This window comes from Humulus lupulus, chromosome 8 (genome assembly GCF_963169125.1).
Source record: "Humulus lupulus chromosome 8, drHumLupu1.1, whole genome shotgun sequence".
Taxonomy (NCBI): Eukaryota; Viridiplantae; Streptophyta; class Magnoliopsida; order Rosales; family Cannabaceae; genus Humulus; species Humulus lupulus.
The window spans coordinates 40,918,140-40,940,977 of NC_084800.1; the positions used below are offsets into that span (position 1 = coordinate 40,918,140).

Sequence of the window (22,838 nt, forward strand, 5' to 3'; positions counted from 1 at the left end):
AAGTTACCAAGCTTCCCAATGGTCCAAAACCATCAAAACCCAAGGTTCAATCAAACCTAAAACTCAGCAATTCACAAAGTCCAATTCAAAGCTTAGAAACTCTAAAAACTCAACACTTTAAACTTAAATTACCTTCGATTGGGTTGTTTCTCATCAAATCCTTCGGTCAAGAAGCTTCTAATCTTTCCTAGGATCGCTACGCCTTGATCCTCGCTTGATTCCGACTCCTAGAGCTCGAGATATCTTCGAAGAGGCTTCGAACGGTAAAAATGAACTACGGAAAGAGAACGAGAGGTTTTCTAACGTACGTTCTATCTGACAAGCTACTTCAAGCTTAAGTAACCTCAAATAAAACCTAGTGCTCGTGTTCCCAAAAACACCCCCGATGATATTATAGTCAAAACTTCCAGAATTCCATCATGATCTCTGTTGACGCCGTTTTTCGTCAACAGTGAAAGGAGAGCACGTAAACAATAACTGATAATGGCCAATTAAAATATGACAATACAAACACACAATTTTTACGTGGTTCAGCAGTTAAATCTGCCTAGTCCATGAGTCTCTGTTATTAAACTCAAGATTATCTCTGAAAATTCTTAAGCATGAATTCTTCAGAGTTTTCTCTCAAGGTTCAGAATTTCGGTCCCTTACAATGGTGCATGACCTTTCTATTTATAGAGAAGGCTGCAGAATACTATCCCACATATTTTGGGTAGTTACTCTTTTTGTGTAAATAAAATAAATGGCTTTAAATGCCTATAATCAAATATGAAAGGAAACGTCCCCTGAAGACCAGGGGACGTATAACTGATCAAATAATATCCCACGATTCTAGGGGATTTACAGTAATAAATGAGGATTACATCTCGTATGGACAACACTTATAGATATTCAAGGTTTTTCTCATTTATCTCCAAGGCCTTAGCTTCCCAGGTTTCTCGTCAGCTTTCGAACTAGAGACATCTCCCGAGGTCACATGGCTTTCGAGATCGTATGTGCGACGAGCTCGGGACCCCTGATCCGAGGTCATCCCTGAGGATGGATGCGTCTCCGGAGCTACCTTTCGAGATCATGAACACTTCGAGGTCACCATATTCGAGGTCTTCTATGTCTTGCAGGCTCGATATTTAGACCTGGAGCATACTTTAAACTTTACGAGTCCAATTGTTTGTGAATCCAACTTTCGAGGTCACATTAATCATGGCTCGAAAACTGGGTACAACAATCTCAAATACTCCCAATTTATCATCAAATAACATTCCTATTACCCAATAATTGACCCCATTATGACAAAACCGCTAATCCAATATATAGGATCGTCTCATGCCGAATAGCTCGAATATATCTTCATAATAATGGAATCTCATTCACAAATCACAATATGCACCCAAATATACAAATATACCCTTAACGGGCCAAATTACCAGAATATCATAATATTCAAATGTGGAACCACATGCATGCATATAACATCATATTATAATATAATTCATATAAACATGCATATATTCATTTAATGGCATAATTAAACAGTTATGGCCCTCCCGGCCTACTAATCCTACCATTAAACCACATCAGAGGATTCGGGGCATTACAGAGACGATCTTTGAATATTAAGTAGCGGTTTAGTCATAACGGGATTAAGTTCGAGGCTCGGGGTGAGTCTCGGGATGTTTTAATAATTAGAGCGTTGTCGTGAATAAAAGGGTAACGGGATATGAATTGTTGGTATTTGAGAATATCGAGAATAGTGGGAATTGAAGAGCGTTAATTATGATTAACGAAATGTAGAGTCCAAGAACTTTACTTAACTAATTATTTAGTAGTATTATAGTATGTATAGTATTATCTTTGTTACTGTGGATTTTTGGTTCAGACCGGGAATTATTTGGACACTCATAGTAGTACTTATAGATTTTCTAAGTTTAACCTATAGTTTAAGAATATTAAGTATAACCTAAGGTTTGATTATATGACTGATAATTAAGTGTTATACCCAAAAATTGGAGAATGCATCCTAGGAGGCTAAGGAGAATGCATCTAGGAGAGTGCCTCCTAGGAGGGCTAAGAGGGTGGTCCTAGGAGACCCCAAGGAGGGTGTGGTCCTAGGAGACCCCAAGGGTGTGTAGGACGTAAGCCTCCCAAGGTTTTCTAAGTGTTGGCTCGAACGTGCCCAAGGTAAATAGCTAAGGAGGAGGAGTCTCATGCAAGAGAATGGAGACTTAGACTTTCATAAGGAAAGTCTATACAATGTTCGATCGGACATGTTTGGGAGATGCTAAAGGAGGTTCCCTCAATGTTGTCCAAGGTGAGGTTCCCTCAATGTTGTCCAAGGTGAGGTTGCCTCAATGTTGTCCAAGGTGAGGTTGCCTCAATGTTGTCCAAGGTGAGGTTGCCTCAATGTCGTTCAAGGTGAGGTGCCAAGGAAGTTGCCTCGGACCACCTTGGTCCGAGGAGAAGCCAAGGAGATTGGTTCAAGGAGAGTACATGTTCGAGGAGAACCATGCACGTTCAACCCACCCAAAGCATGTCCTACCACCATGCATATCCTACCACCATGCATGTTTAACCAGCACTTGCATGGGTAGTGAGTAGGAGGTGGACCAACTAGCTAGAGGAGACTAAGTCAGACACAACTTCAACAACATGCGCGGGAATCTCTCATTCTTCCCACAAATAGGGAATTTGTTACATTTTGAATTTTGAATGTTTATTTGTAATATAAATGTAATAAATATAATAAAACATCCCTATTATAAGGGGATATCAGTTGAGGATCCCATCTCTATAAATAGAGAGCTGATGGGATGAGAAGAGGACTTCTGCTGCTTCTTCTTTCTAGAGAGATAAAATTGGGTCTGTCTATTCTAGAGAGAGAAAGTGCTGAAATTAGAGAGAATTCTTGTATTTTCACAATCTGTACTGAAGAAACTCAGTTGGCACAGTCCATCTGATCTTGAGTATAGATTTATAAATCACAACTCTAAGTGGATTAGGCTATTACCGACAATCGGGGCTGAACCACTATAAAAATCCTGTGTTATTTACTTTTCTTGTTTATACCGTTTGTTGTCGTTTTGATTTCTCTTGAAGGCTTGTCGTTATTGACGTGCTCACGTCGTTGGCTAAAAACGCAGTCAACATTAAGGATTATATTTATTATACTATAAGGTTTAGATATCAACCAATAGGATTTTAAGCACATGTTATGAATGGGTAATTAAGGATTAAGTATTTTTGAGGATTAAATTAAATAAGGGTAAAGTTTGAATGTTATAGGGTCAGTCAGCAGCTTTGAATACGTTGAAGGCTTAGTCAAGGCTGTTTACTCCATTCAAACTTAACTAAAAATGTGTAATTTCGTGTTTAAATATTCAGCGTGTGCTGATATATCGCAGCTATAGGGGGCGATATATCGCAGCACGTAGATACGGAAAACACGAGACGATGCGTCGCCTCGGGCATACTGGCTCGGGCGATATATTGCCTACAGGGGGCGATATATCGCCTCCTCCAGCATGAATTCAAACATTTTTGAATTCTTTTCATTTCAGCCATTCAAAGTCCTCCATAAGTCCAGCATCTTTTGAACGAGTCTTCAGCCTCTGCTGAACGATTATTCAAATGATTTTCACCTAAAAAGCCATTATTTTTATTCAAGTAAAATCAAGATACTTTCTTTCCCAAACTCTATAAATAGGACCTAGTGCCCAGCCATTATTCACCTTTTACTCTAATTTCAGAAGCTGCAAGTGCTAGGAGAGTGTGAGAGTTAAACACTTGGGTGGGAAAGTCATAAGCTTAATCATCTTTAGCTTATCAAACACTTTGGGAAGTGAGTTTCGTTAGTATTTCGGTTGTGGTTAGATTGATCTTGCAAGTCTTTGAGGTAACCAAAACTCTAGTTCATTTCTGTATTATGTTATTTTCTTTCTCAAAGTCTTCTACTCAATCTCTAACCTTAATCTCTATTTTGGTTAGGGAATCTAAGTTCTTGAGCACATAAGTTTTGGTAAGCATGTTTCTCAAATGGTTTAGTCTTCCCATTTCCTTTTCATCTCTTTCCTTTTTTTCAACTCACTCTTGTTCATTATGGTTTTAGGAGTGTTCCAAAAGTCCCAACTCAGTCCATTATATCACGGTAACTTTGGTAAGGAAAATAGGCTAGAATCTATATGCTTATGTTTATGTTATCTTATGTGTTATGTTATGATATGTTATGAATATGTTATGAATGTGTATGTTTGTTGGCTTGGGCTTATGCCCTATTTGACTAACAAGACCCCAAAAAGATTATGGGCATATGCCTATTTAGCTGGTAGGACCCCACTAATCTCATGGGCATAAGCTTGTTTAGTCTATGGGACCCCAAGTAATAATGGCCATTATAATAAGTGTATTATGTGTTATGATATGTCTGTTTCTTATGAAATTATGTTTATGACTATGTGTTAGATTTTCCTTGCTGGGCATTAGGCTCATTCCTTTTTGTTTTATGTGCAGGAAAATAAGCTTTAGAGGCGGTAAGATTCGTGACGCTTAGAGGATGTGTATCGATGGTGAATGGAGTCAAGGGGTCGAGCGTTATTCGATTCGAGGATGTAGTCTCATTTTATTTTTTTTATGGTTTTACGTGTATTTTCCGCATTATTTATGTAATGTCTTTTATTTTTAAATCATGTTTTGTTTTTAAAGACAATGGGATCCCATATCCTTCTTAGTATTTATTTGTAAGTAACTCTTATTTTACAAGTTACTCAATAAAATTATGGTATTTTCGTAAAAATGTAAGTTTATGTATAGTTTCGTTAATGGTCCAAATAGTCTAGATTAGTGGGTCACTACACGAAATAGGTGAAAGAAGACGATTTTACCCTTGGGGAGACTTTAGAAGCTTTAAATGACCTAGGGGCATTAAGTTCATTTGGCTTAGGATATACATGGTTTAAGTTGGCTATAGAAACATATAGAACAAAAATAGAGCAAGGCTTCTTCTTCCCGTACATCATCTTCCTTCTATCTCCCTTTGAAGTTCTTGGTCCCAAATTGAAGTGTCAAGCTAGGAAATCAAAGCTTGGAGGTTATAGACTTAGTTCATCTACTAAGGAGGACTCAAAACCAGCTGGAGGTAAGAAATTGTCCATGAGTTTTAAGTTATACTCTGTTTTTCTTTTAGTTTTCAGTCTATAGATTTTGATGTGGAAAGTTTGAATCAATGGGAGTTTTTGTGTAAGATTGATTGGGTTTTGGTGAGGGGGTGGATGTAGATGAGGTTTAGGGGTTGAATTGGATGTTTTGGTAAGGTTTGGGATTGGTTTGGAAGGTTGGTTTCAAGGGAAATCGCAAGGAGGGAAAATCAGAGGAGTTACTGGTCTGAAGCTGGCGCCCCAGCACCAGTCCTAGTGCCCCAACGCTATGCAGGGCAGAGAATGGCCCTCTCTGTTTCTGGGGCAGCGCCCCAGCGCTGGTTGGCAGCGCCTAGGCGCTAGGTCAGTTTCAGGATGTGTTGTTTTTAGGGCTCGGGAAGGATTTTAAGGCTCGGGGGTTGGTTCCTTTACCCATTTTGAGTAGTTTGAGAGTCTCGAGAGTGAGGATTGATCCCGGGAGTGCGGTTTAGATTGTGAACCATTCATTGATTTACTTTATTGATGGTTTCTAATTGGTTATGATTAGGTAACCGCTAAGGGGCAAAAAGACAGGTTGTTCTCAAGGGTTGTTCCTATATTAATTCTCGCTCAAACCAGAGGTAAGAGAACTGCACCCCATATGTGACATGCATGGTTGTTCATGAAGCATGTTGATTGTGTAAATGTGGACATGGTTTGATTACTGAATGCTTAGCAAATCTTGCTCACTTGTGCATGGCACTGGCTCATTAGTCAAATTTGGCGAAGGTGTCAGTATCAACTGTGAAGCTGTGACTCATTAGTCAGGTTCGGCAGTGGTACTGGGCACTGGTCACACAGTGCTGACTCATAAGTCAGGACGGCCTTAGCGTGTTCAACGCTAGCCAATAAAGATTAGATCTAATCGATATCTGCATTGCATGACTCAAAGAGCATTAATGCCGGACCAACCTCAAGTTCGATGAACATTATAAGCGCTTGTGTGACTTACCCATCAGTCACTCATCTGTTAAGTTAGAGACTTACCCATCAGTATCTCATCTGTTTAAGGCTAGTGGCTTACCCAGCAGCCACTCTTCTGGTTAAGTTTGTGACTTATTTGTTAGTCACTCAGTATGGTTTTCTAGAACCTCAAGTGATATTCACTCATCTGTTTAAGAGCTATAAGCTCTGTGTGATTATAATGATAATCATTTGATAATGTTTATATCCAATACTGTGTTTTCTTGCTGGGCTTTGGCTCATGGGTGCTATGTGGTGCAGGTAAAGAGAAAGAAAAGCTCACCCAGCCTTGAGTGGAGAGCTTAGGTGGTGATGATGTGTACATATGCGGCCGCTTGACCACCACGGCCAAGGAGTTCTCAGAGGAACTAGGGGGTTTACCCTATTCTTTTGCCACTTAGGTCGGCGGGTTTGTAATTTTTGAAACAGTAATGACCTTTTTGAGTTGTAAATAACTTGTAAATGTTCTTGTGAGCCCATGAACAGTTTTATGTATTAAATAAAACATATCCTTTCCTTTTTATTGTTTTTCACCTTAAGCTGTTAATGGCACTTAGAACACGTTTTTAACCAAAGGACTCGGGTAGCGGGTCAAATTTCTGGTTCACCACCATAATGATTCTGGGGTAACCAGGGCGTTACAATTTGTGTCAAACCAAATCTTTTAATCTACTTATCAAATCAAACAATGTAATTTATTTAGGATATGACATGTCATCATTAGAGCGATGTATAGCAAATTTCATATATTTCAATTTAAATTACAATATATAAATTTAATATTTATTTGTACTAATAGTAATATTTGTACTAAGTGGTATCTTTTACAATGTGATACCAAAAATACTCTACATATTCTATAATAAATAGCTACTAGCTGGTGAAATGCTTTATAATTATATAACTATTGACACTACTACAAATAAGGCTTTTTAGGGCTTGTGGGGCACGGATTTTCTATTTGAGAGACTTAAAAAGTGAAAAATTTTAGAGCTCACGTTAGGATTCCTAAAATATCTCGTTGAGTGTCTTTAAATAAAGTTTTTAGGGCTCTCAATACGTGCCCTTAAAAGTTATATTTTTAATTTGTAAAAATTAATTTATATTTATTTTAATTAAAAATTATTATTTAAATGAAACATTTACATAGAATTCTGAAATTTTATAGATTAAATTAACAAAACTTATACATTCAATGAAATAGTTACAAATCTAAAAATTAATTGGAACAAATATGAATAATCTTGATGTTTGCATTATGCATTTCATAATAAACAACATTACATAACAAATATAGCCTTAATTTCTACTAGAAATCCAACAGCATAACGACTGTAAATCGAATATCCCAAATATTAAAATCTTGCAATAAACACATATATACTATATATTACAGACAACAAGATAATTCACATAACAAATCGACTCATCAAAACAGTTTGTAATGCATACTTAGATCCAAATCACATTTAATTTCTAAGACTTAAAATAACTAAAAACCATAGACAGAATGTTATACCATAGCGCTCTTAATGACGATATGAGTTGAACAGTGATCTTGGCAGCTTGAAACGAGTCTTCGTTGACTTTGAGTGGTCGTCGATCGAGACCCACGGCGGAGCTTAGGCGACGGAAGCGGCACCACCATTCAAAGGTGGTGGTTCGAAAAACTCACTACTGGGTTTTAAAAACCAAGCCAAGGGAAATGTCGTAGTGGAGGTGGTTTAGTTTGAAATGGCTCAGAAAAGCTCGGATCTACGCTTGGAGGTTCGGAAATCACCATGGATTCTGACGAACATTGACTTCCAACTCCAGTGGACCAGTGAGTCTGATTCTTCAGTGGGTTTTGAAGCCCAAGAAGCAAAGAGTATGGTGGTAGTGGTGGTTCAACTCGTGGTGTCCAGAAAGTGCTCGGAAAATTTGGGAGAAACTCAAAATCGAAGAACTTCGAGTGCCCTATTGAGGGCATTAGGTCGTGCGTGAGAAGCTAGTCTTTAGGGGTTGGGGGTTTCGGGGGACGGTACCACGACTGGGCTGGCGCGTGGTGGTGGCCATCGATGGGAGGGCGGTCGTTCAGACAGCGTGGTGGTGGCCATCGATGGGAGGGCGGTCGTTCGGCCCTGGCGAGACGACGCAAGGAGAAAGACAGAGAGGAAACTTCGGGAGAGAAAGAGGGATTTGAGGAGAGAGAAAAAGGGAGCTAAGTGATTTTTTTTTGTTTTTACTTTAATTATTAATAAAAACTTTAATTACTTGATTTATTTATTATTTTTAGGACCCATTTTAAGAGCCCTAAATACTCTTTTAGGACACTCAAAGTGTGTCTTTAAAAGTCTCCATTGACTCAAATTTCATTATAGTCTTTTAGGATCCACATCAGTAATTAGGGCTTGCACTGCGTGTCTTAAAATATATTTTTTAAGGACTCTCACTGAGTGTCCTAAAAAGTTTAGAAAATATTTTTAAGGCTCGCACTTAAGCGAGTGTCCTAAAAGCCAAATTTTGTAATAGTGTGATTGGGATCTAAAACAGTATATTATATAATATGAGACTAGATAGTATCCTAAATAATTAGCTACCAATTGATCATTTTTATAATATAATACTAAAAAGTATATTATATTACTATTAGCTACTATTATATTACAATTAGCTACTGAGTGGTGAAAATATATCATAATTATACAAGGGGAAATATTTATTTGTTTTCATGTGTTTTTATCGAAATCCAAATACTAATTGGTATTTAAAATAATATGCACGAAATGAGTATTTACCTATTATACAATTTACTACTAATTGGTATCTAAAATATCTTGATGGTATTATGTATATTATACAATCTCATATATGAATATTGTACATAACTAATAATTACTAAGTGGTATATTTTACAATGTTATACCAAAAAGTATCCTATGTATTCTATAACATGATTTGGAATAATTCCAAAATGTTTTACAATGTGATACCAAAAAGAACCATATGTATTAAATTAAGAAATTAATGGTGATCTCTTCTTAATGGTCAAATTGTGTTGTGGTGATGTCTTAATTCTCGTTGGGGTGTATATATTTTCCTATAAGAAATGTATAATAAATTAATGATTTGGCTAATAAAGCTATATAAAAAAAATTATAATGATTATGAGTAAATTGGGAAAGTTTTATTATTTTATTAAATCAAATAAAATCAGTTATACATAACAATAAATACTAGAGTATACTTTTTTTTTACTCTGTGTTTTGTCTCATTACCTGTTTGGACCCTGTGTTTTGACAAATTATTTTTTGAACTCTATGTTTTGTAAAATTATTAAAATAGAACCCTAAACTCGATTTTGGTCAATGTTTCTCAACTAAAATCACAAATAATTTACCAAACTAACAATTCAAAACAAAAATAAAATCATTATGCTTAAAAACTGTATTGTTATATTCAATTTTTTCTTCATCAAAATTGAGTTTAGGGTTCTATTTTAACCATTTTACAAAACATAGGGTCCAAAAAGTAATTTGTCAAAACACATGGTCCAAACAGGTAATGGGACAAAACATAGAGTCCAAAGAAGTGTAAACCCTAAATAATATGTTTTGGATATACTATTTTCTCTCTAACAAAGTTGTTATATTTTCTTCAATTATGTCACGTTTATTAATATTAAATCGTAATTGGAGTAAATTAATGGAGAAATGAATGAGAATAAAATATAGAAGAATTAAATCATTATTTGTATTATGTTGTTTACTAAAACTGAATGGAAAGATAATCGAAATCATTTCATTATGTTTACATAATTGGAATGTTAAATTGACTAAATTATCATTTTTTATTTTAAAAAATAATGTAGCATTTTGGTGAGATGAATTTTTGAAGGAAAAAATTATTTTTTTATTTATAGTTTTAAAAAATTAAATAAAAAGAAAGAGAAATCATTGAGGGATCGTTTGATACGAGGAGTTCACAATTTTCATATTACTAGAAAAGTTGAAGAGAGTAATCTCATATTATGGAAACTTACATCAATATGTTTGGTTGTATATAGGAATTTGTCAAGTTTTCATATTTTTCATAAAATTAATATAATAATATATTTCATCAAAATAATAAATAATATAATTATAAAAAGCAAATGACATTTTAAAAAATTACCTAATTTTTTATTAGATTATAATTTATAAACAATTTTACTCATGAAATATTTTTTTAACAAAATTAAAAAATGCAGTTATTATATACTAGAATCAAGTGTAATTTTTAAAAATATAAAAATATCCTTATTTTATTTTTAATAATATTTTATTTATTATTTTAAACTAAAGTAATGATATAAGGACTTTGCATATCAATTTTTTAAAATAAATAAATATTATTTATCATTTTATAGTTTGATATATGTATATTTTTTTTAAGTTTAAGAAATAAAATAAGTCATTATTTAAAAAATTATTGGTTTGAGATTATTTTTTTTTAAAAATAATAATAATTTTGAAGTGTTTCACATTTTTAGGTATTTGAAAACCACATGTCAGATGAGTTTCATTTGAATCCAGTATCAGGATAAGTTAAAATTCCTGGAATACAATTTCTCAGGTTAGAATAACTTAAACTCAGTACTAAACATGAGAAAGAGTTCAGATTTTTATTCCCGTCTCTAGATTCCCGCATATCAAATGGCACATGAGGGTAATAGGGTTCCCTTGATATTTAAGGGGATAAGTATTCTCATTCTTTTATCTCTCCAATTCCTTAGTTTAGTAAACACATGAATGGAAGTCATTACTCCACATATGATTCTCATTGTCATTAATTAAAATGCCACTAGTGTCATATTGCAACCCTTGGGCCTCGGAAAAGAAAATTAATATTTTTTTAAGTAAGTTTTCTAAAAGGGTAATTTGCAGCGAAACTATCCATTTTTTTTTGTTTATATAGTTAACTACTCAAACTTTTTTTGTTATTGCAAAACTACCTAAAGTTGCAAAAAAACATAGTTTACGTAGCAACCCACTTAACACCATTAACTACATAAAAGGAAAATTTGCAACGAAACTACCTAACATTTTTTTTTCTTTACATCAAAACTACCAAAATTATTTTTTTATGGCAAAACTACCCAATATTTTTTTCTTTTACAAAAAAATAGTCCATTTAAATGTTTAGACATAAAAGAATTTAAACAAAAAGAAAAAAATGTAAAAAAAATAAAAATTATTCATCATTTTTTTTTTAAAATTATTCATCATTTTTTAAAAAATTATGAAGACAAGATAAAAAAAAGAGACTAAAATTAACACAAAAAAATTAATTTATTCATAAACAAATTTAAAATATTATTCATTATTTTTAAAAAAAATTATGAATACATGATAAAAGATGATTAAAATTAAAATGAAGACACGTTTTTATATATATATAAATATATTTGTTCTTTTTGTTTCAATTTTTTTTTTGTGTAAACTTTTAAAATGGGTAATTTTGCTGAAAAAAAAAGTTCGGATAATTTTGCCATAAATAAAAAAAAATGTTAGGTAGTTTTGCCGTAAATTTTTCTTTTATGCAGTTAACAATGTTAAGTGAGTTGCTACGAAAATTGTGTTTTTATAACTTTAATAGTTTTGCCGTAAAAAAAACATGGATAGTTATCTATAAAAGAAAATTAGTAGTTTCACCGTAAATTACTATTTTTTAAATGTTAATTTTTTAATAAATAGATGTAATTTTCCTTATTGAAAACACCACATTTTTTGGATTATACTCATGGTAGGCAAAAGAAAAGACACATTGATTAGTGATTAGAGCCAAATCGAAGGCAAAGGTTTGTTGATTGGATTCCCACCCACACCTGACCCACCTTTTGTTTGTCTCACGCATTCCATTCCAAACCACCTTTTTTTTAGATCTACCTTAAGTTTTATTATTGTCCTCTATTTTTAATTTTAATATTTAATTTAGTTGTAATTATAAAGTTGCAGATCAGGTAAAAGCAAAATCAGAACAATGGAACTTTACGCTGAAGAAGCATTGATTCATTTCCATTTTCTCTTCAAAAGCTTCAAAAAAAAAATAATAGAATAGAATATATATATATATATTTTCTCATATATATATATATATAAAAGACAAGAAACATTAACACATCTGGCCACCGACAATGTGATAATTTTCAACGGTTCCTCATTGGTAAATGACCGCATGAGTCACTATCGTCGGTTGCATTCTGACTATTCCTTCCACCACCCTTCTAAAATTCCCATGGACTTCCTTCAAATTCCAATCTTACCCTTCACTATTATTAATTAATACTCAACCGAAACAAATTACATATGTTAAACAACATTAAAAGACAAAAACAAATTATATATAATTAGAGAAAGCATGAAAAGTTAATGTATAACTGTTTAGATGTACTTAATCTTTTGTGTCCTTATTTATTCATTTTTATTTATACAAAGGATAAGTCGCTAACATGCTAATTTGATGACAATTGACTATTGTCGGTGGCTTATTTTTTATGGGATAAATGAAATTTCAATGAATAAAAAATAAAAACAAATGGATGGTTTTGTAGATTATTTGCAGGCCAGTTTTATTATATGACTATAATGATAGATATAAATAGATGGCTATTCAAAGATCGGGTTGGTAATTTAAGGGATCGAATCTCAATAAATAAATAGATAAATAACCAAATTAAGATAAAATAACATTATTATTGATAAGCGAGTCATTAATATATGGCAGAATATTTTATTATGATTTGATTTCTCCAAAGTAAAACAATTATGTTGTATAAGTTTTAGCTTTTTGAATAATACATGTATACATTTTTATTGTTTGTTTCCTTTCAAAGGGAAAAAAACTCGTGCGTTTGCTTAGCAATTGAGAAAGGGGTATTACAGACATTTGGTAGAGGCGGTGAGGTGACCCGTTGTAGTCCGCGGTTGGGAGGTACTAATCTCTTGGTAAAAACAGCGCTTTCTTTCTTTTTTAATAATTAATTAAAATTTATTTGCCTTTTCAATATTGGAGTACACATTTTTTATTTCGCTTATTTAGACAAACAAAGAGACAGGGGTGAGAAGTAGGTCAGAGCGAGAGGAAGAAGAAGTACATCTACGAGAGGAAGCTCTGAAGCTTTCTAGAAATGGCGTCAAAGCTGCTGTTGATTACGGTCTTCATCTTAGATATCATTGCTTTTGGTCTGGCTGTTGGGGCTGAGCAGAGGAGAACCAAAGTGAGTAATCTTTTTCTCTCTTTAAGCTTAAATGGTAATGTATGTATGTCTTTTTGCTTTCTGGGTTTTTCTAATGAGGTGTTTTCATTTGGCGGGTACTGTTTGGCTCCCAAGAAAAATAAAAGGGTTGCAAGAAAATCGAAATTTCCGTACTGAATTTGTTTTATTGTTTATGACAGATATATATATTTAATGAAAACTTCCACACTGAAATTTTATTTAAAGACTGTTTTTCATCAACCTGGACTGAAAATTAGAAGTATCTTTTCCTTGGAATACATTAGGAGTGTACTGGTTTTTTAGATATCGGTACAATAAAAGCTAGATCTGTAGGAAGATATGGTTTTTCCGGATGCATTTTTCATAAATATTGAAAAACTACTTTCACTTTCTTTCTTCATTACATTTGTAAATAATTTGCAATCTTTAGTGGTGATAACAATATAAATTGCTTATATACATATTTTTTTAAAAAAAAAACATGTTCTAGCAGATTTTACAGCCATACAATACTAACTTATACTTTTCTGGACGAACATAGAGACATTCAATTGGTAATCACCTCTTTTATTTTGGGTTCAAAGTGGTTGGTTGAGATTTAGATATAGAGGAATTGGTGTAGTACCCCAACACTTACCACTTAATAATTTAACCATTACTAATAGGTTGAGTTGGGTGTGCCTAATTTTTCCTTTAACCATGCCGTTCCCAATTTATTCAGAAGTTGGGTAAAGTTTAGCCATCCAATACGTAGAAGCTTCTACCTTCTATAATTTTACACGAGTTCTTCAGTCTTCGTCGTATTAACATTTATCATTAGTTCATAACCAATTCAGGGAATAACTGAGAAATGTTCATCACTTTTAACCATGAAAGAAATAAAAAACAACGGAGAAATGGTTGCAGCTGATATTACAATATTATTAGTGGTCTTTGCATAAGTATTGATCCAGTTACACATTCTATGACAGGGGTGGGTTGTTCCAGATGGTGAAAAGGACTACAACTACTGCGTTTATAATTCAGACATTGCAACTGGCTATGGGGTTGGTGCATTTTTGTTTCTTTTGGTAAGTCAGACCATTATAATGGTGGCAAGCCGATGCTTCTGTTGCGGGAAGCCATTAAGTCCTGGAGGTTCAAGGGCCTGGGCAGTGATCCTTTTCATTATCTGCTGGTATGTCACTATTTTCAAAAGAACTCTTTCCTTGTTTTGAGATATCGATCTTAAATAACATCCTGTTGTTTTGTGGGTATATGTCAAACTTATAACCATCCTATGGAAAATAAGAGCAAAATAATCTTTTTTTTTTGGCCAGATAGTTTTCGGATTTGATTTAGACAACGAGGCAAAAAAGTATAATAACTAGCTTAATCATGCTCGAAAATTGACTTTCTTATTAGAAGAGAAAACACTTGACTTGAAAGACTTAACATATTGCATTGTGGTAACTATAAGGAAATCATTGATATTTATTATTTAATGCTTAGATGACTTCTTTCAGGGTATTTTTCTTCATTGCTGAGGCATGCTTATTGGCCGGTTCAGTTAGGAATGCCTACCATACCAAGTACAGGACCATCTTCAGCATGGATAACCCTCCATCTTGTGAGACCGTGAGAAAGGGAGTTTTCGCGGCCGGTGCGGCGTTTGTTTTCTTAACTGCAATAATCTCAGAATTCTACTATGTGTGCTACTCCAGCGCCAGAGAAAGCTTCCAACCTTATGGTAGAGAAACTGGTGTTGGTATGGGAAACTACAAATGAGCTTCTTCGATTTATGAGTAGTGACCAATTCGCTCGCTATGTCATAGATATGACTGTCCGAACTCCCCCAACATCGTTTTTGTCCATTATGCTGCTTATTTGAGACTTTTGATTTGCATTTTCATGGATGAAGGATTTGATCTGTTTGGTAATAGTCTGTATTATAAGCTGTCTTACTATAATATCTTCTCATTAATGTTACCATTAAATTTTTTCTTCCGTTCATTGTTATGCACGTATTGTTATAGAAGTTTTGATAGTGAAATCATCAGTTGTGTTATTGCACTTGTCTTGTATTATTAGAACCTATCTGTATAGTTTACATGATATTATGTTATGTAGTGGTGATTGACTATTTGGACCATTCCGGTCAATAAAGTATAAAAGATTCGTAGTGCAAGGTTTACTTACCCTTCCTGGTCTCATGGGTGTCCTTAGTTTTTTTTTAATTTTATTCCTTGGAAAATTCATTTGGTGATGTTAAATTGGCAGATTTCATTGTATATTTAAAGACAATTAAAAATAAGCTCCTAGTAAAAATAGCATTGTTGAAAAACAATTATTTATATACGTTTTATAGAATGTCATTGATGTGAGTGAGTGGTTAGAATTTGAAATTACTCATTTTAATTCATTTTTATTTTATATTCCTTGTTTTCTAAAATTAAAACAATGAGTTGCAATTTCTGCATGTTTGTTTAGAAATTTTATCAATATAATTTTATAAATTATTAGAAAAATTTCAATCATTGAATTTGCTTAGAACCTAATTTTTCCCATTAAAAAGAAGAAGAAGAAGATAATTAACACGTTGATAAACACTAACGTGGGCTTTAAAGATTTAATCTTAATATGGGCTTTAAATATTGTATTGGGTTGGGTTCGAGTGAGTTGATGGGCCGATGAGATGAGGTTTTAACTACCACACCTCCATTAGTTTGTCTAATGACACTATAATTTGGAATTTATTGTTGCTTTGTAGGAATGTCTGTCCTAACCCATCGGCTCAGCATCTTTTCATACTCATACTATGCCCTTTCATTTATTTAGCTCAGAGTAATTCCTTCCACAAAGACAAACTATATGATATGATATGATACTCTTGCCATCGACCATATATATAATTCATCATTTAACAATTAATACATAAGGAAATTTACACTCAAACACATTATATAGAAAGTAATTACCATTTTGTACCGAGATATTAGTATAAAATAACATAAATGGAAAATTATTAATTTATTTTCCAATTAATTATATATGTTTTAATTAAAATATGATTGTCTTACATGTCATTTTTATAAAATCAATTTAAACTTATTTTATTGCCTTATTTAGGTTAGCATTTAGTTCTGAAAGTCTCTATTCGATAAAGAAATGACATATTCCACTTGGTTGTGATGGGAGATTGCATGGTAAGTCTTCATAATGGTGAAAACTATGAAAATGATACATTGTTCATGCTATCCTAGGCTACTTAAGTAATATACATACAATTAAGCATAGGTTTCAGAAACTTTTGCTTTTGCTTATAGCTAAAAACATATTAGACAAGTAAAATCTTTTACTTATTTTTTATGTTTGAATAATTATTTTATAAATATTTTTTTAATAAAAATTTCTTTTAAAGTGCTTGGAAATCAATAAAAAAATCTTTTATAAGTAAATTAGAAATAATAAAATTATTCTAATTTAGAAAGTAGCTTCTCAAAAAGGTATTTTAGAAAAAAACTACAAATCCTAGCTTCTCAAAAAGACCTTTTAAATTTTTTGTTATTTTTGTTTTTTACTCAAACACTTTCAAAAGTATTTTTTTAATTTTATAAGCTAGCTTAAAAAAAAGTTAAGTCAAACAGGCCGTATACTCTTTGGTAAATATTCAGCAAAAAACAAAAACAAAAAAAATTGGTAAATATTATATTATTATTTTTGTACTTATTTATCCACTTGTTTTCTATATTCTCCAATAGTACGTAGTGTATTACATAAAAGGTACCTTCTATATATTAAACTTGTGATATGAGATTTATTATCTACTCTATCTATTTTCTTTCTTTATAATAGTGTACTATAATGTACTTATTGATTTCTTTGTTTCTACTCTATTAGACCCCTAGTATTTTTCAATTTATAGTATTGAAATATTTTTTAATTGGATACTTTTTAGTACTTAATTTTTTCCTAACCAGTTTTTGTTGTTCTACTAATTGGTATTCAAAATACATCATTGATTTCTTTGTCCATTTTTCTACTCTTTTGTTGTTTCTTTGTTGATTTCAGATTATATACTTTCTAGTGTTTTTTTTTCTTTCTTTCTACTAATTGGCATCTCAAGCATAATATTGATATTTTTTTTGTCCAATTTTAATATTTTCATGTTTGTATTGAACTATTTTTAGATTGGATATTTTTTAGTGTTTAATTTTTAATGAGCTTTTGTTGTTCTACTAATTAGTATCCAAAATATATCATTGATTTATTTTTTCTATAATTTTTTGTGAATGAGTTGTTCTACTAATAGGTATCCAAAAATTGAATTAGGGGTCACGAGCCATTAAAAATACCAGCCATTAATTGAATTCAATTAAAATTTTATTAGAGTTAAGATATTTTGGGAAAGTTTTGTAATAAAGGATTTGGTTTAAAAAAAACCGTGTACTAGTGAAAATGTATTAAAAGAATTGGTTAATTAAGTAATTTAAGGGAAGTTATAATGGTTATGAGAAATTTAAGAAAAGTGTATTTTTTATTAAATCAAATAAAAATAGTTATATATATAACAATAATTAATACATTCTAGGTATATTTTTTAGATATATTATTTTATTATTTACTGTCATTAGTAAAGATGTGTAAACTCTCTTAATTTATATTGTCAAACATACGATAGTTCATCATAACTTTTCTTTTTTGTCAGGATATATAGTTCATCATAACTTGTACAAATACCATGAACAATTGCAAAAATGCTAAAGGGCTGACTGATTTTTTATTTTAATTTTTTGTTGGGAGGGCTGATTGAATTTTTATTTCTAGCATACGTGGTATTTTCTTATCAGACTTGTGTGTAATTTTAGATTGGTTATTGGATGTGATTTAGTATTTTTTAATTGATTGATTCCCAATCAATAAAGAAAAAAGCTGTTGATTTGATCGGTGTTATTTATTTTTGTGATAAGTTGCTTAATTTTGAATTATATTGTTAAATATGGAAAATTAAACTAAGAAAGAAAAAAAAGCATTAGCTGAATATAAGTTTAGCTTAAACCCTCGTTAATATATATAGCACGAAGCTCTTCTTAATTCCTCAATGTTATTCTTAAAGTAAATACGAACTCGTAGTTCTCTAATGCACCCCAAAAAAAGCATACAGATACATCCTTCTTTAGTTTTGGCTCGTGAAGTATTTTTGGCGTAATTTTATTTATGGTCGTGTGTATTGTAGTTATTTAGAATATTTTGTACATTTTTTGAAAATTTTGAATAATTTACAATGTCGAAAATAATGTTCAAATAAGTTAATTTTCACCCGAATAAAAAAAAAATTACGAGTGCAACAAATTATTTAAATTTTGTTTTTCGATATTATAAATTATTCAAAATTTCTTAAAAATTTACAAAATAATCTAAATAACTACAACATACACTGTCATCAAAATAAATTATGTCGAAAATACTTCTCGACCAAAAAAACTAAAAAATGGTGCAACAATGTACCGTTTGTTTGGGATGCAACCCAAATTTTGCCAATACTATATATCATAGTATTTGGTTACAAAAAGTAATAAAATCACATCGAGTGTCAAGTGAGTCATATAAAGATTCAGCAGCAGTCAAGTCAACTCATCCATTTCACCAAGCTTCTAGTCTCACTCTTTAAGGCTATAATATATTAATATGCTCCTAAATTTGGTTTGAATTATATTGGATCGATATAGTATGAATGGGTTACTTTTGTGGAAGTTCTACTGGCTCCCCAAATTCCCTACCACTAGTACTACTAATACTACTCATAGCTAGCTAGATTCATCCCAAATAATAAAAAATGGAATCACTCTTAAGTAATGTCAAAAAAATACCTACAATTAAAATGTCGCATTGTTATATACAATAAATAATAAATTTCACCTAACACGTACATCGCTGAAGTGAACATATTATCATTTCTTTTTTAGTTTTTTATTATTTATTTTTTTGAAGAGAAAAAGCTTTATTGAAAGAAAGAGAGAGGCTTTATTGGGAAAGTTTTTCGTTTGGAGGGTTGAACTGTCAAATGAGATTGAAACCCTCTATTCTTTATGCGCGTTCGACTATTGTTCTTCCTAATAACTTGATCATTATTTTGACCATTAATTCTTCCACATCTAATAATCCTGCCAGGCTATTAGAGATTTGAAAAAGCAGCCAAGCAGCTCATTATTGACCACTATACTCATCAATCGATCTAGACAGAGAAAATGCATTATGCACAGTACTTTTTAGTCCAAATTACTTTGAGTAATAATACGTGCATTAAAAATATACACTCAAATATTAGATACAGTGATGTGTCAGTTTAGCTTAATTAATCACATTTATTAAAATTGAGATGCATTATTTTAAAAATCAATAACACTTTACTATGTAATATTTAAGTACATAATTTGAGTGCACATATCATTAATCGAGCGCTTTATGAATTATCCATTGATCTCTCCAGCCTCAGAAATTTTACATTCTAATTCTCTCTGTCTAATAATGATTGTCTTAATGAGAGAGAGAAACCAATAATACAAACCCCCATTCATACTTTAATGGGAAAAAAAACTATTGATGCCTTGCTTCATGTCAAACAAAGACATTTCCTTTCTTGAGAAGATTCATAATTTTGTCAAAATGCCAACCTTTAGATAATATTTCTGCTCCCTAGCTGTTTTTATTTTTATTTAATTTTTTTAATCAAAATGAGGAAGTTCAATATATAATTATATATAAAGAGTAGGGAGTGCACATGCAAGCTTTAAACAAGCTAAGAAATGCTAACTTTGTCATGTCCCCTAATGTAGGTTGATTATAGCTCCCACATGCTCTCTCAGCTTTCTACAGCAATGGCGCCCTTTTTTCTTTCTTTATTATGAAAAATATCAGCATTTAGTTGGGTTGGGATTGGGTACATATATGCGGAGCTATAAAGTCTTTTTCTTGGATTAGGTGGGTTGTAAAATTACAATAGAAAATGATACATATCACATATTGGTTATAAGCTAGAGCTTATGGTTTCGACTCGACTAATTAAATTGTTGATAGAATCTAGCTACAATGTAGGTTTATGTCTTTATCTATAGGTTACAGAATAGATATACACTAAATGTGATTGATAAAAATCAGCAGCCATACAAAAAAATGTATAATGGACTTAACTATCCAAAATTAGGAGTTTATTTATTATTATTACTTTGTAATTTTTACCTGTTTGCTAATTTCAAATTTAATTTTTTTACGTCTGATTTACATGTTAGAACTTTAATTTGTCTTGAAAATTTTCAAAGTATAGAATTTTTCAATTTAACAAATTGTGTGGGGGATTCTTTAAATTATGTGTCTTACTTACCACATGAATGCGTAGGAAATAATAACACTTGGGACATTTCTAAATTACATTCATTTAATAACTAAATTAAAAACACACAAAAAAGAAAGAAAAAACAATTTAGTTATATATATAAAAAAAAAGCTTTCACTTTTACGCATTTAGAAAATATTAAGATAAAATAGTGTGCCAAAAAAAATAAAGAATTGGAGGCAAAATTACAAAATAATGCAGAAATTGATTTAAAATAATAAGCGTCATTTAAAAAAAATCGTGAATATGTAAATCTTATGACTCATATAAGGATAGTTCCAATTGGACTGCAAAAAAACAATATAGTACTAAAAATATACAAAATCAAATTCAACCCAATTTTATTTATATCATCATTATGCTGTTAAGCTACAGTACCCTACCAAATATGGTGAAGTACTGTGGAGTACTGTAGCATCGGCAAAAATAAAAGAAAATAATTTTTTTTTTATATTAGTATTTAATAATAAATAATATATTTTTTGGTGTTGTGATTGGAATGAAAAAATAATAATAGTACTAAGATTATTTAGTTTTAATATTGGTGCAACACCATATATATAGTCTAGTTTTCGAGATGATCTAAGTCTGTAACTAAAAGCGAGAAATATTTATTAAAAAAAAGAAGAGAATGATCAAGATGATAAATAAATAACATATCATACGGAAAAGATTTAAATAGTTTTTTTTTTTCTTTCAATTATCATATATGATACATATTTTCAATAGATATAAAGCTTAGTAATGAAGCTACCTATTCGAGATATTATTTAAATTTTATATATTCTTCAAATTTTGGAACTCGGGTTTATAATTTTTTTTTTTTTTTTTTTTGAGCTATCTCGCCGAATATAGGAGTTTATTTATCTGATTACTGAGGTTAATTTAACAGAAGTAGCCAACCTCAATATTAATTCGATTTGCTGAGAGGGAAAAATATAAATTATTTAGTAAATTAATGACAAAAACGATATATTATGTCATTATCAAAAAATTTGAACTAATATAGATGGCTTTTGCAATCATACCTAAACGATAATATTAATAGTTTTTGTAAGACTTTTTTTTTATATAAAAATCACTACTTTTTTTCTTCACTATATATAATTAATTACTCTGCGATGATCTATATAGGCACATCACGCTTTGTGTGTTTGCCAAAAATAGAAAGAAGGAGGTGTTTAATTGAGTAAATCTGCAATAAAAGGAAAATAGTACGGCATAAAACCTATTTAAAAAAATTTAATTAAAATTATTAAATTGTAAAATCATGGGGATAAAAGAGAATGATATCTAATTCATTAAAAATTAACTTAATACGGCACACAATCCACAATCCACAATCCACAATCCACAATCCTTGAATTAAATAATTCACATGTGACTTCCACTTAAAACTTACTTGGTCTTCAATCATTGGATTAAATGAACCTAGTTAACTTAATCATGTGAAATTTACTTGTGCAACAAAGTAATAATATTTGGTTGAAAAATATAAAAGTACTCATGCGAATTCTTGTTTATTGAAATTTTATTTATTGCAAGTCCTTCGAGAGAAAAAAGAAAAATATATTTATATAATACGTATATTTGTGGAAAGAATTTTTTTTTTAAAAAAAAGTTCAGGTCTAGGCCCAACAATAAGGTCAGTGTGCTGTACTATAAGCTCACCAAAAAACCAACCATTTCGAAGTCCCAAGTGTTCTAAACATGTTATTGATTATTGGTAATACATTAATAATTAATATATATATATATTTATATACACAAATATTTTGTTTACGAGAATAAATAAATTAATGGAAGCACATTAATTCTGAATTTTAAGACTTTTGCACGTGTGGAAGCCGCTGATCACATGCTCAACCCAACCTAATCAAGAGTCAAGATTATTCTTACCAGATGCCAGAAAGAAGTGCTTCAGATAAATGTGATCTATTAGAAGATTTAAGTCAATAAATTTGACATTTTATAAATAAATTAGATACATGTGGATAATTTCTTCAGCCAATGGCCTATCGCCACATCAGCTTCTCAGAAACATCGATCTCATGCCTCTCCTCAAATGATCTGTCCTGTCCTTCCAACAAAACATCCCAAG

At 31.4% G+C, this 22,838-nt stretch overlaps 1 protein-coding gene across 1 annotated transcript; it reads left to right on the plus strand.

The window, feature by feature from the left end:
• Positions 1-13,165: 13,165 nt before the first annotated feature.
• Positions 13,166-15,542, plus strand: LOC133796937 (uncharacterized). The gene is made up of 3 exons (XM_062234642.1): positions 13,166-13,365; positions 14,337-14,542; positions 14,871-15,542. The coding sequence occupies exons 1-3, from the start codon at positions 13,276-13,278 to the stop codon at positions 15,130-15,132; spliced, it is 558 nt and encodes a 185-aa protein (XP_062090626.1). The 5' UTR covers positions 13,166-13,275; the 3' UTR covers positions 15,133-15,542.
• The last annotated feature ends 7,296 nt before the right edge of the window (positions 15,543-22,838 follow it).

What these genes read in the sequence shown, in the direction of transcription:
- LOC133796937 (XM_062234642.1), top strand. Translation starts at nt 13,276, where the DNA reads ATGGCGTCAAAGCTGCTGTTGATTACGGTCTTCATCTTAGATATCATT. An exon ending in CTGAGCAGAGGAGAACCAAA is followed by an intron (nt 13,366 to 14,336) that starts GTGAGTAATCTT and finishes ATTCTATGACAG; the next exon opens with GGGTGGGTTGTTCCAGATGG. An exon ending in ATCCTTTTCATTATCTGCTG is followed by an intron (nt 14,543 to 14,870) that starts GTATGTCACTAT and finishes GACTTCTTTCAG; the next exon opens with GGTATTTTTCTTCATTGCTG.